General features: G+C 40.3%; 3 protein-coding genes across 4 annotated transcripts in view; 1 reads left to right on the forward strand and 2 right to left on the reverse strand.

The window, feature by feature from the left end:
- Window positions 1–18227, forward strand: part of LOC137259203 (superkiller complex protein 8-like) — a 440560-nt gene that overhangs the window by 16829 nt on the left and 405504 nt on the right. The gene's annotated exons all lie outside the window — the stretch shown is intronic.
- LOC137259198 (serine/threonine-protein phosphatase 6 regulatory ankyrin repeat subunit B-like) lies at window positions 1234–11428 on the reverse strand. Its single transcript, XM_067796799.1, has 4 exons — window positions 11286–11428; window positions 10672–10716; window positions 8936–9433; window positions 1234–8290 (listed from the first exon to the last, which is right to left on the reverse strand). Exons 1-4 carry the CDS (start codon window positions 11413–11415, stop codon window positions 4107–4109), a joined length of 4857 nt encoding a protein of 1618 aa, XP_067652900.1. The 5' UTR covers window positions 11416–11428; the 3' UTR covers window positions 1234–4106.
- On the reverse strand, window positions 11560–18220 carry LOC137259201 (uncharacterized). Of its 2 annotated transcripts, none has more exons than XM_067796801.1 (3): window positions 18158–18220; window positions 14982–15055; window positions 11560–12671 (listed from the first exon to the last, which is right to left on the reverse strand). In XM_067796801.1, the coding sequence occupies exons 2-3, from the start codon at window positions 15022–15024 to the stop codon at window positions 11572–11574; spliced, it is 1143 nt and encodes a 380-aa protein (XP_067652902.1). In that variant the 5' UTR covers window positions 15025–15055; window positions 18158–18220; the 3' UTR covers window positions 11560–11571. The 2 variants fall into 2 exon arrangements, with proteins under 2 accessions (XP_067652902.1, XP_067652903.1); XM_067796802.1 differs by lacking the exon at window positions 18158–18220 and adding an exon at window positions 17360–17437.

Below are 18227 nucleotides of genomic sequence, written 5' to 3' on the forward strand. Positions count from 1 at the left end.
CTGGTTACATGATAGCAGGGCCAGCAACTTGTTTTATGTTATCAGCCCTGTGGGCCTCCCGTCTTTTTTAGGAGATTCATACACTGAGTTAAGGTAATTATAAAAATGTTGAAATGAGTAGTTTTAATGACAGGGATTCATTTATAATCATGTCAGGAAATGATTTATGGATTCGTAACCCCTTAAGTATATGTGATCTTTAAAATGGATGTCAGGGTGTTGATGTTTTAGACCCATGAAGATGCCGGGGTAGAATAGGTCTTCAGCAACCCATGCTTGTCATAAAATTCAACTGCGCTTCTCGTAAGAGGCGACTAACAGGATCGGTTGGTCACTGACTTCACTGACACAGGTCATCGGTTCCCAGTTATTCAGATTGATGCTCAAGTTGTTGATCACTGGATTGTCTGGCACAGACTCGGTTGTTTACAGACCGCCTCCATATAGCTGTAATATTGTTGAGTGTGGCGTAAAACTCAACTCACTCACTTTGATGTTTTAGGTCAGTCACTGTTCTCGGTCTTCAAATGGCACAGTAGAGGTGGGTGTATGTTCTAGAATGTCAGTAAATATGAGGTTATCCCTCATTGACCTAATTGATCTTTGATCAATTAGGGCCTCCTTTCATTTCAAGTGATTCTCTTTCTGACCAGAAATGAAGCTGATCTGCACTTTGAGTTCATCATAGCTATCATTGACAAACCTGACATTCTCCCCAAGAGTCCCTACCCAACGTCATCAATAGCACTCACCTTTATCCCCAGTGTTGCAATTCTAGATATGATTTCACTCATGTCTTTCCCAATATCATCAAGGTGTTCATTTTTTGTCAGTTTTGGGTGATGGTATAGCCTTGTGGTCAAGGCAATCACCCGCCACTTGGGAACAATTTGTGAAGCCCATTTTTGGTGTCCCCTACATGATATTGCTGAAGTATTTCTAAAAGTGGGGTAAAACAAACACCACTCACTAACTCACTTGTTGGCTAAAGGTACATGTATACTGAAGAAAGTAAATAAGGGAACACAAGAAAGTACAAAGGGGTAATTATTTCCAGGATTTTAGCATGCTCAGTATTGCTTTGTGGGTGAAAATCAGAGAATAAACTTATGAACACTCCTCCTTCATATGCTTCCCTCAGAGTATGTTTGATCACTTACTGAAATAGTCCAATATATCTACAACCACACACAAAATTGTGTTTACATAAGTACAGAACACACACCATAACAAACATTAATATTTTATTGCAAGCAGCATAACATCAACAAAGGGTAAATATTACATGAAAGTGAAGTACACATTATATCATCAGTGTCTTCTTACACTGTAAATGTGTTATATGATATGCATTATTGGAATTTATACAACCGTCATTACCGAAGGCATGACATGTTTTATGAATTACAACTTTTTAACGTGTCTTTACACGTTAAAGTCTGAGTTAAAGCTGAGTCTGTACAAAGAGTGGATATATATGTAGATGTTCAAAGATAACAGTATACGAGAATGTGTAAAGATAACAATACAATTACGAAGCCAATGAGATTAGATTAATGCACCAAAACCGTGCATTGTAATGGCAAAGCCAAGAGCGGGAGTGGGATATGTTCAAAGGAGCAAGAATGTACAACGATAAGAGGATAATTTCGAGAATCTGCAAAGATACCAACATAATTACGAGTGAGTGAGTTAATATTTAACGTCACATCGGCAATATCTTAGCCATTTCGTGACGAAAACAATTTATATAAGAAAAATGAACACATTATGAAGAATAAAATCTGTCAAGATGGACAGTAAAAATACTAGGATATCAGAGATAGGGATATATAACTAGCATGGAAAAGTAAAACATTCTAGTAATTAAGCAAACAATAGAATATAGATCGCCAACAACGGGAAGGTAGATGGGACCTTGGGGAAACAAAATTACGAAGTCAATGAAATTGGATCAATGTACAAAGAAAACAAAGTATTGTAATCACAAAGCCAAGAGCGGATGTGCTGACAGACGAAGACAAAGATAACATCATAATGGAAACCAGTTAGATAGTATTAATGTACAAACATACCAAAATCTTCAACGGTTATAACTATGAGGAAAGGCTGAATCCCATGGTCTCAGGATACTTGTATATCCATCCGTTATGTCAGATAATACATAACATTGCACAGGAACAAGTTACTTACAGTCAGTAGTAAATCTGCACACAACAGCGCTAATAACATGGTTGTCTCCCTTGTACACACCAGAAACAGATAATTGTGGGTACGAATGACAGCTAGGTTTCAGATTTGACAACACTATACCCATTTACGTCGGTAAAAATCTCTGTTCTGCATCACTTCGGATTTCTGTCTATATATGCTATGATGTATCTGGATCCCAGTCGTATATTCACTTACATAATCACTGTGTAATAATAATAATAGTGCTAGATGAATAACATCGGCTTGACCTGATGTTTGAATTGGGTCACTGATGGTCTACAGCGTGCCACATTTGTGCCGATATGTTGAAGAATGACCGACATCCGACTGTCTTCAGTTTGATCACGGAACGACAAGATTGTGTTGCGAGCATGATCTGAGTCGTCTGTCTGGATGGTACTCGCTGATCAATTCACAAAGATAGCTAGGCGCTTTTCCACTGACACATTGGTAGGTGATTTCAAGACTTTGAACTGGATTCTCTTCTGGAGAGGGAGCTAATGTAGGGATTGTCTTCATGATCATTTATCTCATACAATCGAATCTATAACTGTGACAGATATTGCCATTCCTCATCGCAATAGAGATGCAACGTTTCCTTCGGTTCAGTAAACTGTAATACTTTTACACAAAATAAAAACTAGTTCTAATCTACGGCGATTGTTGAAAATTTCTAACAAGAACAAAGGTACAATCAGAGACCATATAAAAGATCTTTTATATGGTCTCTGGTACAATGAATAATCTAGTTTACATAGGTCAAAGGTAGATATGTCTCTTTTTCATTTTATAAGAGGTTGAAATTTTGTTCTGAATATGCTGAATAGAGACTACTCACGCACGCATGCACGCATTCAAGCATTTTAGATATCTGTTTAACACTATAGCGTAAGCGTCAAATACAACGTTCACCAAAAGCGGCATGTAATGTAAACGGATTAAAGTGTATTAAAATTTATAACACCTTGTATCTAAATAAACAACTAGCAATTCTGACATCCGTTTTGTCACAAGCTTTTGAAACATCTGCTGAAGACTGTAGCCGTACAGTATAGGGGTGTTGGGGTAGCCTATGGTTAAAGCGTTCGCTCGTCACACCGAAGGCTCCAAGTCAAGTCAAAGTCAAAGGTGTTTATTTGTAACAACGCCAAGGGCCCATATACAAGAGAACACAAGTGTAGATTTTGGTCAAGACACTTAACAACGATATGCCTCTGTAGTTGTCGGAGTTTATTCTGCCACATTTTTATGCATTGGGACAACGATGGACTTTGTCGAGCTTATCGGAAACTCTCCCGAATCATTTAGTTTATTGAAAAGAGTTTCGAGAAAAGGTATGAAGTATGAGGAAGTGGTTTCGATCATTTCAATATATATTGTCTGTACCAGCTGCATTATCATTATCTATATGTTTGATAGCATCCCAAATTTCAGACGAAGTAATATGAGAGTCTAGGATAAGTGAATCAACTTCGTCTAAGTCTGGTCCTACCATAGAGCTAAAGTGGCCAATCACTGGTGCATCATATGTTGTAAACAGGCTACTGAAGAGGTTACACCTTGCATCATTACTAATATTCGGACGAGGTCGATGCCAAAGAGATATACCTCAACACCGAAGGTTCTATGCCCTACATGGCTACAATGTGTAAAACCCATTTCTGGTGTCGCTGCGACATTTCTGGAATACTGATGAAACTGGCTTGAAAACCAAACTCACTCACTCACTCACTCACTCACTCACTCACTCACTCACTCACAAGCATGTGTTTATTAATTACTGATGACATCGGGCGAAAACATGTCCGTCGTCGAGGATCGTCATGGTCAGACTTGATCTCAACGTCTCTATGGCAAGGTGACGTATTGACACACCTCATGCTTTCATCTTCTTAATCCTTTGAAGAAGCACCACAACTCACCAGGATGTCAACGACAGCCTCGTGGTTCAGGTGTTTAGCTATGTCAAGTGGCGTCCTCTCAAACCAGCCACAACTGTTGATATCCACAACATTGCACGATACGATGTACCGGACAATCTCTGCATTTCCTCCACTGCAGGCAATGTGAAGCAGTGTGTCACCATGACCAAATTCGGGCAGGAGAGATAGATCGGCACCTTTGTGCACAAGAAGCTCAAAGATATGAATGTGTCCTTTCTGGGCTGCCCACATCAGTGCTGTCCTCCCCAAATGATCTCTGCTGTTGATGTCCACAATTTGATGCGAAAGAATGTACTCGATGATGTCCAAATTACCCCCAAAGCATGCTGTGTGAAGGATGTTATCACCGTTACTGTATTTTACTTTCAGGTCACATCCTTTCCTGACAAGGCGGTCGAACACTCTCCTTTGTCCCTTCTCTACTGCACACATCACAGGGGTCTTTTGAAAATTATTTCGCCTGTTCATGTTGACAATGTTACTAGACAAAACATATTCAATGATGTCCACATTACCCCCATAGCATGCCTTATGGAGGATAGAATCACCATGATCATCTGAGATGGTAAGATCACATCCTGTGTGCACAAGGAGGTCGAACACTCTTTTATGTCCCATCTCAGCTGCCCACAGGACTGGGGTCTTCCTATTTTGTCCCCTACAGTCGATGTCAAACAGACCTAGACAAAATATGTCATCCACAATTGTAGCTTGTCCACTACGACATGCCATGTGAAGAATGTTGTCGCCCCAAGCGTCCGTTTGACTCAAATCACAATTTTTACTCACAAGATGATCAAACACGCTCTTATGTCCCATTTCAACAGCACACATAACTGGAGTCATATGGAGCTTATTTTTACTGTTGATGTCTGTTGTTTTGTCTGAGAGAAGATATTCCACAATGGGCACACTGCCACCAGAACAAGCATGATGAAGTATGTCACGGTTAGTTACAGAGAGTTCTGTCATGTCAATCCCGTTTTCTAGGAGGAACTCAAATATTATCTTGTGTCCCTTCTTTGCTGCTAATGCCACTGGGGTTTCGAACTTATGACCTCTGCAGGCAATGCTTACTTTATTGTCCTGGATGATCTTTCTTACAATATCTGCATTGCCTCCAGTACAGGCATAGTGAAGGACATTGTTGCAGTCTTCGTCTACGTCAGACATATTTGACCATGTGAGCAAGAGATCAAACATCTCTGCGTCACCTTTCTCTGCTGCCCACATTAACGGAGTTTTCCCATGTTTATCACCTTGACAATTGAGTGTTCTCTTCCGGGACAATTGCAGGAGTGCAAGCTGATGATTACCTGTCATGGCAGCAATGAGTATGACGTCATTTCCGTCACAGTCCCGGATGTTCACATCAGCACCAGCAGAAAGCAGGTGTTCGCAGATGTCTGTGTGTCCGTTATATGCTGCCACCAACAGCGGCGTTCTCTTTCCACTATTCACGGCATCGATATCAAAGCCAGGAAACGCTAAAATATCTTCCACAATGAGCACGTTTCCGCCCTCAGATGCAAGATGTAACAGAGTGCTTTTAGCTGTGTCAACAACTGATATATCTGCTCCTCTGTCTATAAACATCTCAAATATTTCTTTATATCCCTTCTCAGCAGAATATGATAGTGGAGTTTTTCTGCAAGTATTTTCCTCGTTCACCCCGTGCTTTGCCAAAAGTCGTACGATTTCAACGTTTCCCCCTTGGCTTGCAAAGTGAAGGATTCCACTTGACCGATGATCTTTTACTGATAAATCACAGTTTTTGTCTACAAGGAAAGCAAACATGGGATAGTGCCCTGTGACCGCTGCCAGCATAACCGGTGTCCTTCCTGTGGCATCTCTGGTGTTGATGTCAACCTTTCCCTTTGACAGAAGGAAGACTGCAAGATCCAAATTGCCCGTCTCCGCCGCAATATGAAGCAGACTCAGTCCAATCTCATCTACAGGTAACATACTAGAACCTTTGTTCTGTAGACACGTGCGAAGTAGCGATGCATCACTTCTGTTGGGTGTTACCCTAAACTTGCCGCCATGCTCTCGAGACTGCAGAAATTCTGTCAAATGTTTGAAGTTGTTTATATGTCCGGAAAGTAGTGTCTCAGTCATGCTGAAATGGTCTGGGGATAGGTGGCAATTCTGTGAGAGAAGTAATTGAAATACATCTCTGTGGCCCGTGGAAGCAGCTATCATCAGCGGAGTCTTTCCATACTGTCCAACACAGTTAATATTGAACAGTTTACTGGAAATGATATGCCTAACAATTGCTAGGCAACCACCCTCACATGCCAAATGTAGAATAGTATTACCATAATCATCAATACCAGTCAGATCAGCCTTTGTGTTGTTGGTGAGATAGTGGTACAGATGACTGCTTCCATACTGAGCTACCATCATCAGCGTTGTTCGTGAGTGTTCACCTTTTGTGTTCCATCTATCACCAAGATGCGGTACCAGCTCTTCCACAATCTCGGCACATCCATTCATGCATGCCAAATGAATAGCAGTGTTTAGAGCTTTATTTCTCGTCAGTGGATTCGCACCAGCATCCAACAAGAACTTCACAACTGACTTTCTGTTTCCGATCACAGCAAGCATAAGAAAGGAGTTGCCGTCTGAATCACTAAAACTTAGCAGACTGTTTGGGTCAGGCATATTCTGCCATAGATGAAAGAAATACTTTGTCTGGTGCAGTCTAAGGAAAGACGTGAGAACGTCACTGATATGTCCTCCTGACAGGTCCAGTTGCTGTAATACTTTCTTACACATGTAATTATTGCCAGACCGAAGGACCCAGTACAGAAAACTGTGTTTAATAGCAGAATCATGTTCTGCTGGTAAGTCTAACCCCACCTTGAGATCTCCAAGCTCGGAAAAGAACCTGTCTGTGTTGTTCTCTCTGGTGAGGACTGGGTGTGAGATTGTATTCCTGAATTCACCTTTTCTAACACATCCAATCAGCTTGTCAGTGAGCTTGTCGGTGTTATTTCTGGAGATAAGAATAGTATTCTGATTGGGCGATGGACAGTCATCACCTTCAAAAACGGCAGAGCAGTGTTTCCACAGACTTCCGGGGAACTTTACATCAACATAGAACACACACACATCGTACGTCAAAGGGTCACTGAAAGATACTGTATTGTCCTGTTGGAACAAGTAGGTCTCATTTAGTTTGTGTATGATGTCAGGAAGGTTGCCTTTGTCAACATTAGGAAAGAGTGTGTCAACAGCGTCCAGTGCACTGTCGTCAACAGTCTTAAAGACATACTCCTTACAGGGAGGATCGACAGGAATATCATCAACACTGACAGAATTATCGCCAGTACGATACAGGGCATCCGCCCTAAGTGCGAGTATATATTCAGTGTCCTGAAGTTCAGATTCTGAGTCAGATTCAGATTCAGATTCGGATTCGGATTCGGATTCAGAATCAGATTCAACGGTATCACGTCTGATAAGGTCAACTTTGTTTCCTGATACTAGAATATACACAATTCCAGCCACGTAGTTGGGAATCTGAAACAGTTTTTCTACTTCCGTACTGAAGTATGTGTGAGGGTTTGTAAAATATGTGAGAGGATCAGCCACGGTTTCCTTCCAGAACTGTTTAATGACCTTGGGAAAACCTAAATAATACTGAGGCAGCCGTGCAATGATCTCATCCCGAGTTTTATCTGGTATGTCTGTTTGCAGCGCTACCATTCGAGAATATTCTTCTTTGGTTCTCTCCCAGTTCATGTTTCGTGTTTCCGTAATGTCCACAGTGATTGTACTTGTTCCGAGCAGACGTTTTGCCAATTTAGCTTCTTCCTTATCGTGTTCTTCTATGACAACTACATGCACGTTCTTCCTTTTACGAGAGAATCTCCTACGGACATAGGGATGCATATCATCAAGCACCACAAGTGTAGGCTGCTTTGACTGTAGTACTCCTGGGTCGAAGTCCTGCCGTCTGCTGTAGATGACCGTGTTGTATCCTTCTTGCTGATAATCATAACACAGTTTTTGTCCAATTGCGGTCTTACCTTCACCATGGCTACCAATTAGTATGAGAAGTCCATATTGTTGCAGTTTTGCCCGGGCGTCCTGGTACGCAGCCGTCTCAACAAATAGATCAACCCATTCTGAAACAAAGATGGACATGGCGATAGTATTAATGTGCTTTATCAGTCGCCCCTTGGAATCTGTGTTAGAAGTAGAACCATGTATCTTAAACTGACTACACTGTGGGTATGGATTGGATTATCTATTGCCAGAGGTGATGCATGTAGGATGTCGTCGACTCTTTTCCTACAATTCATTCTCAATGCTTATCATGTTTTCTGTAAATGTTGTGCCTTGTATTGTGACTACAGATTGTCACCAACCTTTGTTGGCATTTTAGAAGTTGTGCAGTACCATACTAACAATGGTTATAGATAACAATTTATTGCATTTCTCAACGTTTTGATACATATTAATGTAACCATCGTCAAGCAGGAATGAAATTATGATAACCATCGTCAAGCAGGAATGAAATTATGATAACCATCGTCAAGCAGGAATGAAATTATGATAACCATCGTCAAGCAGGAATGAAATTATGATAACCATCGTCAAGCAGGAATGAAATTATGATAACCATCGTCAAGCAGGAATGAAATTATGATAACCATCGTCAAGCAGGAATGAAATTATGATAACCAGCATGAGACTGGAATGAATATGCTAATCTGCTATTAGAAAAGTTGTGAACGGGATTTTGTTCAAAACAAAGAGTAACTTCTCACCGCTCTGCCTCACAGATACTTGTAGATCGAGCATCATTTCGAAAAATCTCTTCTTGACGCTATCAAATAACTCTGCATTGTATTGTAGAGATCCGTGGAGTATACGCTTCTCAACATTTAATTGTAGGCATTCGAGAGTTTTGTGAAATGTGTCACGATTCCTCCACTCCTCGGGTCTTACGACGCCGTGGACAAGATGAAAGTTGGATCCATGTTCCCTCCTTACAATGTATGTGAGACTCTGGGCGAGTGTGGAGTTGTAGTGTAGGGCATCATCACCTTCAACGTCTATGAATGTGAGGACTTTAAACGTCCTATCTTCCCCAAAGACATAGACATCACATATGACACTGTGTGGAGCTGGAACCTCCTCTTCTGGCTTCAGGAACGTGAGCAGTGGAGAGTTAACGTAGGTACAGTCCGCTGCAGGAATTGATTTGATGGAACGAAGAATATCTTTGGGAAGGTACAGCTCCACATCTTGCGGGTAGATGCCACCTATTATAGCACAAGAGCTTATTAGACACTTTATACATGCACCATTTATTTCCAAATTAAAATATACTCTTCAAAATAAGTAGGGGATAATGAACTTTCAATTTGTGTAGAAAGTGTAAAGATTTCAAGGACAGACATCTTATGAACGGACCACCATTTCCCTCTATCACCATCCCTAAACACAGCGCAGTAGCCCCACACACGTCCATGGCGTCCCATTCTTCATTTTGACGTTTTTACAAGAGGGTCTAGAAATCACTTAGAACATTTTGACATTCATCTTGCATCACACATTTGTTAGTGTTTTTTTCTAGTTGTTTGTTTAAAATGAAAATCGTATACATGCAAATCACATGCCATACACCAATCATCTTCCGAAAGCGACTACATTTCAAATAACTATGGTTGTAAGGAAGTGCAAATATGGTGATGCTCTCTCGAAACATTCATTATCATCATATCAACATTGATTGACGCCGATAAATCTCCTAAATATGTTTAATCGTAAATAAAAAGAAAAAGATCCCCTACTTTTTTCAAGAGTATGTAACTATAGAGTAAAAGAATCAACACAGTTTCAAATTGACTTTATGAGACTTATGGGGCGGTGGGGGAGCCCATGGTTTAATGCGTCCGCACGTCACGACGAAGATCTACAGTTACCATGATTACTAGTAAAAAAGAAGCATTTTTCAGTGGGGGCGTTGGGGTAGCCCAGTGGTTAATGCGTTCGCTCATCACACTGACGGCCCGGGTTCGATTCCACACAGAGTACATAGTGTGAAATCCATTTCGGATGTTCCCCGTCGTGATGCCCCTGTCTTACGCCGCGTACCAGTATAAGGAATCAAACCAGGGTCTTTAGCTCAGTGTACAAACAGTTTAAACATTTGGCGCTCTATCACCCGCAAGATTGTGTTAAGATTTTGAGATGTAAAATAGTTTTCAGTCATGATGCATCAGATGCATTTTGTGCTATGAACTTATCCAGGTTGAGCGAGAATATCTAACGTCTTTGAGAGTCATGTTTAGAAGTTGGTGAATCAGTTAAAGACAAAACTTTATGGATGAGCAGCTTCTTTATTCAGGTGTCAAGCAACGATACAAGAAGCTGTATGGAAACGTCACTCCACCTGAAGAAAGAAGTTGCTCATCCATAAAGTTTTGTCCTTATACGAGAATGCAGAATATAGTACATAATCCTGCATATGATACAGAGTGCATTCAAATACACTTACCCTTTTCAATATCACAGTGATTATGGTATACCAGAAATGAGTAACCTGAAAAAGAATAAGTGTCTGTCAAGGAGTATCAGTAAGCGATCATGAGTGAAATACCTTCACGTTGATTTTGACGCTTAGAAAGACTCAGCTGCCGACATGGGCCTCCGTTAAAAAAAGCAGTAAAGTGATCGTAAGTCACTAGAGTAACCTTTTAGTGTCATGTTAAAGAAAGGGGGGTAAGGTTAATCTTTGCAAATGTTGGTTCGTGAAAATATCTCCAAGGCTTCCTGTCACAAAGCAGTAAGGTGTTCCTAAGTCACTAAGGTAAGTGCAATGTCAAAGAATTTTAGATGAGGTTTCCTTTAGTAAAGGTTGTTCATACAAGGGGCCCCTGACAAGAGTTAAAATATTAAACATGGCCGATATGTACCAACCACAGGATTACTGAATATGAATTATTCGTCTCGTTTCGTTATTTGTCGCGGTGACAAATTCCATATTGAAAGGGTCTTCGAGTTAATATTTGTTCGAAACACAACATAACTCAGGCGGGATATGGTGTTTGCTGTTCAGTAATTCCTTAATAGCCTAAATCCCCGGCCTAGAATAATGATCGAGTCACTTACTACTGAACTCCAAGGGCCTTTTTCCCTGGGAATGCGTTCTTCTGTGCTTGTGGTTAGAACACTCGACAACATCGTCAGAGCTGTAGCTACTGGACAGTTCTGAGTCGTCACTGTCCACGGAGGAATCCATTCTGTCCAAAGGTTGTCAATGTTGTTGTCAGTGTTGTCGTCAATGTTGTCATTCAAATGTTCACGTCGATTTCATTTAAGGTGCGCAACATAAGAAGTAAATTTCTGATGTTGCCTGCCGTTTTGTCACTGAAATACCTTCAATAGCAGCAAACAATTACGCAAGATCTCTCACTTCTTGGGTAGCTGTGTTTATTCCCTTCCAGGAAGGCAGCTGTGTTATCCTCCTCTGCCACTCTTCTTTCGCCATCCTGTAAATTCTTCCCTCAGATATTTCATAGGTACGAGGCCCTTCCCTGTCTGAGAATACTAAACCACCGAAAAAACCAATAGCCACTTCCAAAATATATTTTTTGGGCGATGCGGAAACTCTGTATGTTTCAACCTTTATCAAAGATGGTGGGAGCTGACTGAATGTTCCTCTATAATCTAACACGCACACATCCGCATTAATCCTCTCAGTAATAGCTTTCTTAAAGGTGTCTGGATTGGTAATCTGAAAACCTTCCTTTGTGATAACTTTGTTCTTATAACCATCTGTTGTGCCCGCGTTTTCCGCAAGCCCTACATAATATGATCCACCCCCATGGACCTTGGATAAGGATGTCAAGTTATCTTTCAGCTTCAGATCGTCCCAAATGTAGTCCACTAGATCAAAGTCTGACTTATTCCCTTGATCTGGCAAGTACTTGAGCTCGGTATTCCGACACTCGTGAGGGATTGGTTCAACACCTCTTAAAGACGCATCTACATTCGCTCTATCCGGACTATGGGCGAGAATGGAAACAATATTCCAAGTAGATGCGTTTGTCTTTTCGAAATCACTGCAAATCTTTGTGTTGAAATTAACAGTGGAAATACAGCAGGTGTTTTCAACGGTAATTAATAATACATCCACAAAGTGTTCAAATCCGTCCAGATCACAAAGCCACGTGCAAACGTAGCTGTCAGTGTATGGCTTTCCACACTCAATCAAATACTGCAGGGTTTTATCAACAAATTCATGAAAGTACTCTAAAAACCTGTCGCCCTTTTTATGTCCGTCCAAGTGAACAAGAAGATGCCCTCCGTGGGTGTTCCTGAGCGCCGATACCTTCTTTTCAATATCCTGAAGGATCTTCTTCTTTCTCTTTTTCACTTCTTTATCCTTCACTCGACCAGTGATGACCTTTCTCTCTGCGTGTACTATGAATACATTTGGTTCACTGTTTCGACAGACATACGCGGACTCTACATTTGGGCATACTTTACAGGTTTCTGCAAAGGAAATGATAGTGTAAGAACAGTACTTCTATTATTTGTGTTTCTCATCGCCCATAGGACCCTTCTACTTTATTGCAGAAAGTCGCCCCACCCCAAACCTCACACACACGCACACACGCACACATACGCACACACATGCACATACACGCACGCACACACACATACACATACAGAGATAGATAGATAGAAAGATAGATAGATAGAGAGAGAGAGAAAGAGATAATCAAAATATAACAAAAAACAAAAAGAAAAAAGACTGCCGACATTTTTGTCTTTTAGATAGACGGTGCTGTAAGTTCAAAATACGCGAGAAATTGTAATAATAGTCTTTCGGCGTTAAAAAAAACGCCGCCAAAGTAAACACGACTGTAAATTGTCAAAAGAATTGTCAGTCTGGTTTGAAAATAGCTAAAATCACATAAACACATAACACACCATGTCTGTTCCTAGTGAACATTAGCACTTGCAATTCGTATTTTGTATAAAAAAAACACACAAATTTACACGAATAAAACGGAAACTATGCACAAAGTTGACGTATCAAATTAGGGTAAGAAAAGCTATCATTAATCATGTTAATCGACTGACAACCTGGAACATACCCTGTTTAACGCCTGAGCAGAGGGAGAGAGCAATCGGTATGTAACAGATGATCCAATTCTACGGTCGAAAGACTTGTCACAAGTCTACGACACACTGGCAGTTCTGCACCAAAGAGTGATATACTGAAGGTATCTACCCATAACGAGGACCGGTATTTACGGCTGTTTCACTTGAGGAACCGATACGTAAGGGTGACGCCATCAAGCGCTAAAAGTACTGGACATCCAGTAGGCAGACAGTGTGACCAGACGACACAGTATTCATGGTCGCTGTGCTGATTGACCTTTCAAGGGCATGACGTTGAGGTGCCAACACCGACGTGAAAAAAATTGACTGTAACCATGTTTAGCTTAAAGGTCATATGCAACCAAAAAATATAAAATAATTAAAACAGAGAAATCAGTCATCCATGACATGTAAAATACATTGCTGAAAAAAACCCAGATAAACAAAATTATAAGCGTATAATCGCACAACGAAAGTGCAATATTTTGTACCTCGAAACGAAGCAGCCGCGATACCGAACCCAGTCAGAGCCGATGGGACTGCAATCGAGCGTAACACAGCTTTTTCATTGGCCACTGGTTCCTTTGCCGATAAGTTTGGCCGGCTCTTTGTTTATGGCGTATAAGCCCGACAGATGTCAATTGCATGTGGTCAATGACTGAAGTCGTACATGGCATAATGTCATTAGCAGACAGAAAGGCAGACATATAAGTGCCAATAAACCAGACATTGAGTCTGCTTATTACAATCAACATGTTTGGGTTTTTTTTATGTAACGAGTAGATCATTTACTTGTTTGTGGAGACAATCGAGATTAGACTATTGCTCACGACCTCATATTCCGGGCAGGCATACTGTTTCAAGCTCCGTGAATCTATCCACTGTGCATGCGTTATGAGCGCAGCATAGCTGTTCAAACTACTTTTTCCCCAGCGCTTGGGGAAAATTATTGAATTGTTTGAACTCCGATTTCGATGGCCATTTTCATCCCGTTTTTGTTTTCAACTGTGTAGGTTGAATTTCCGATGATTTATTTCGGTACGTGCATACCGAAAGGTACCAGAATCTGCAAAGTTGTGTTTTAAGTTGCATGTGGACTTTAGGTTTGTTTTAGACCAGCAATATACTTTGTGGAGTTTCATTTGGATGCTAGTTTAATTGCACCAATGAGAATCAAGATACGCCTGACTTCATTAATTTTTTCATTTTATTTTTTTCCCCAGACCGACAGCTATTCAGAATTTTGTGGCTATGCAAATCACAAGAGAATTGATGTCTAAGTCAAACAATCCCTTCCCATCCTCTTCTACGACGAATCCTTTCATCAGAACACGTTTTCTGTTGCATTTATTTGACATTGGACATTTAAGTCCAAGTCGAAGAAGCGATTCCATACATGGGTACAATGTGTGAAGCCCACTTCTGGTGTCCCCCGCCATCATACTGCGGGAATATTGCTAAAACAGCGTAAAACACTCATTCACTCACTCACTCTTGTATTAACTAGTCCAGTAGTATGTTCATGTAGATTAGATTGTATGACTTAATGAGTTGATAAATGTGCATATGGTTTGAGGTCGAGAGGTGTTTCTGTGAACGTCTAAGGGAAACAGCCACAATGTACAATACCATGCAGACACGTCAAGCATTTTTTTTGTTTCATGTCCAGGGAACAGTGTAAGGAAAGGCACCCACCATCTTCAGATCGTATTTGTGGTTGTCTTCCTCCAGCAGCCATCACAACTTAGCTTCCTTGTGAGAAGGTCATTCTGAAAGCAATGAAAATCCCATAACACTATTGGTAGGTGGTCTCTAAATAATCGAATCTGAACCAGACAATCCAATGGTTAACAACATGAGCATTGATCTGCACAACTGGGAACAGATGACATGTGTCAAACAAGTCAGCGATCCTAACGACCCGATCCCGTTAGTCGCCTCTTACAACAAGCGTAGTCGCCTTTTATGGCAAGCATATTCTGAAGGCCTATTCTACCGTGGGACCTTCACGGGTCTGCAGAAACTAAGAGTGCCATCAAAACGTTTAATGTGTTGATGAACGTGACACGTCGTGACATATAGACAAAAAGTTCAAACAGCACCAGCAAACATCAGGTGTGCAGATCAATTACACCAAATAAAAATAGCAAACATGAAGCACTCGGTCAATCAATATCTTGTGTACCCTCCTCCAGCGTTCAAGACTCACGTGCACCTTGTTCTCATTCTCCTGATAAAGTTCATGAAGAAAGCTTGCGGAATAGCTACCAGAGCTCTGCGTTTTCTAGAGTTTCAATACAAATGTTTATATAAATCCATTTATACAAAAGGGACACAAAGCTCATAGGGTTTGAATACAAATGTTCATATAAATCCATTTATACAAAAGGAACACAGAGCTCTAGAGTTCCAATATACATGTTCATATAAAGCCATTTATACAAAAGGGACACAAAGCTCATAGAGTTTCAGTATACATGTTCATATAAAGCCATTTATACAAAAGGAACACAGAGCTCCTAGAGCTATATTTTTCCGATAATTCACTATTTACATATAAGACTTTTTAGTACAGTGTAATTAGGACAGACAAGTAGATAGTGTTGGGTATCTTCACGAGGAGCGCCACAAGAACAGGAAGGATCGTTTGAAAGATGTCGTTCAAATTTATGATAGTTCAAATCACTACAGCCTAGACGAAGCCTGCAGTGAATAATTTGACAAAATCGACTTCCATAATTCACATCAAATCCAAATGTATGTCCAGGTTGTGGGGTTGTTTTTGCAATAAATGATTTTTAGGATTGTATCATTTTAACGTCATTTGGTAAAGCATTCCAAAGATCTACTGTACTTGGTGAAACGGATCTTGAATAAAGAGTTGTTTTGTAAGTTTGGTGAATCTGTTAAGTTGTATGAATTGCTGGCCGAAACGCTGTCTGGGACAAGAGTACATAAGTAGTCTGGTGCTTTGTCGTTTATCATCTGATCTTGCATGTAGTCTCCTATTTCAAGCATATAATGTAATTGAATATGTTAGTGTGTTTCTAAGCTGAGGGGAAAAATATAGGATCACATGAAAGCATAAATATTCCTTTATTTTTTCCAAGTTTCTTCATAAGCTTTGTATCGCATAGTATGATAAGAACCCTGGAAAAATGTAAAGGAACACTTGTTCTCATATTTATTTTCTCTGTGTGTGTTGTCACTCACCTGAAGATTAAAAAACACGGGCTGAAGTCAATAAAATTAATTTAAAAAACAAAAAAACTTACATTTAATATTACCATCTATAAAATGATCAAAATGTAGATATGTGTTCAAATATTCCCTGGGATATTCCCTGTCTCCAATCTGCCGACACAGATTTGGTCACGTAGACACTCTTGCTTATCAGCGGCATACAGGAAATCGGGGGGATAATTTTACATTCGAGTCAGTGACTTCAGTTCGTTGCTTCATAGCATAAACATTACGTCACTTCCCTAACAACAGGACCATGATTCCTCACAACAAATGTCACACCCTCATAAACAAGAAATGAATATTTGTCATGAAGAAATACTTTGAACTGAAAGTTTAACATGACATTGAAAGGCACCTTGTCATTTCTAACTTGGGTCGGCTGTAAGGAATACACAATATTCAGTCCCGTAAAACTATTGCGAGTAACACCTTACTTCTGTAAATGGCGCCCGTAGTTTCTGTCAGACACAAGAAGATCCCAATGAGAAAGATGACTGACTCTTTCCATTCGTATTGATGACATAGCGTAGTAGTTTTTAAAACAGACCATTGTTTTGTTTTCACTTTTACTAAATAATAACGGATGACATGATTGACAGACATACTTAAGGGTATGACATAGTATCTACTGGACGGGATTCAAAGCACTCAGTGGTGATAACCTCGCCTTGCAACGATATCAGATGTCCTTCGTCTCTCATATCTCTGAAATCGCTCAATCCAAACGGGTTTTTTCAGGACCCTGTAAAATCTTTACAACGGTTTCTGTAGGTTTCAAGTGTTTCGTCAAACATTTTGAAACCGTTCTTAAAACGTTTCTCTGTTACCTGGTAGTCCAGCTCTTCCTGGGTCGTACCTGCCATTCAGTCTATCAAATGACAGAGTACATATACACTTTGTGTAGGAACTTGAAACGAAAGTAAGTTTCTACTCGATATCTATTGTGTTCTGGGAAAGCGCAATGGGCGCGCATATCGGTGACCCGGAACCTGAATGTAAGACGACATAACTGGCAGGCTGCCAATATTTACCAGTTATCTAAGGAAGGTCATGATGACCCGATGAACAAGCTCATAATTTGACATGGGTTACCTTAGCTAAGATACATAGCGTTCATGTAGTGAATGCTATGTATCTTAGCTAGGGTTACCTTGAGTTGAGTAGCCTTGTTCTACAACAGTCGGGTACATGAAACCCATCCGGGTAGAACATGTACACTGTTGTTTACAGTATTTGAAACAGACAGCGTTTGGTACCCTTTAAATATAGGGACCTTTTTTCTGGAAGTGTAAACATATCATCGGCATAGTAAATAATACAGATAAGGACTGCTATTTTTCTGCAATCCATTTAACGATGCTGTTATGAATACATGGAACTGCATCGTGTAATGACAACTGTACGTGTCAAGTGAAATTTTGATTGACCCATATTGCTGTCGGCATGGAAATCGATATGCATTGTATGCTGCATAGTCAAACATGGAAGTACTTACAAACTCTTAAAAAGCGTTATCTGAATCGCTGAAAAGCTTTGTGAATCAATTATATTTTGGGTAAAATGAACTACAGTCAGAATAGACTGACTTATTTAAACGATAGAAATAATAAATTAGAAATATTAACCTGGATGTGCACCATGTTAATTTTGTATCCGAGATCCTTGTGTGTCCGCCAGTTTGATTACAGCGAGTCA

Source organism: Haliotis asinina, chromosome 13 (assembly GCF_037392515.1).
Source record: "Haliotis asinina isolate JCU_RB_2024 chromosome 13, JCU_Hal_asi_v2, whole genome shotgun sequence".
Classification (NCBI taxonomy): domain Eukaryota; kingdom Metazoa; phylum Mollusca; class Gastropoda; order Lepetellida; family Haliotidae; genus Haliotis; species Haliotis asinina.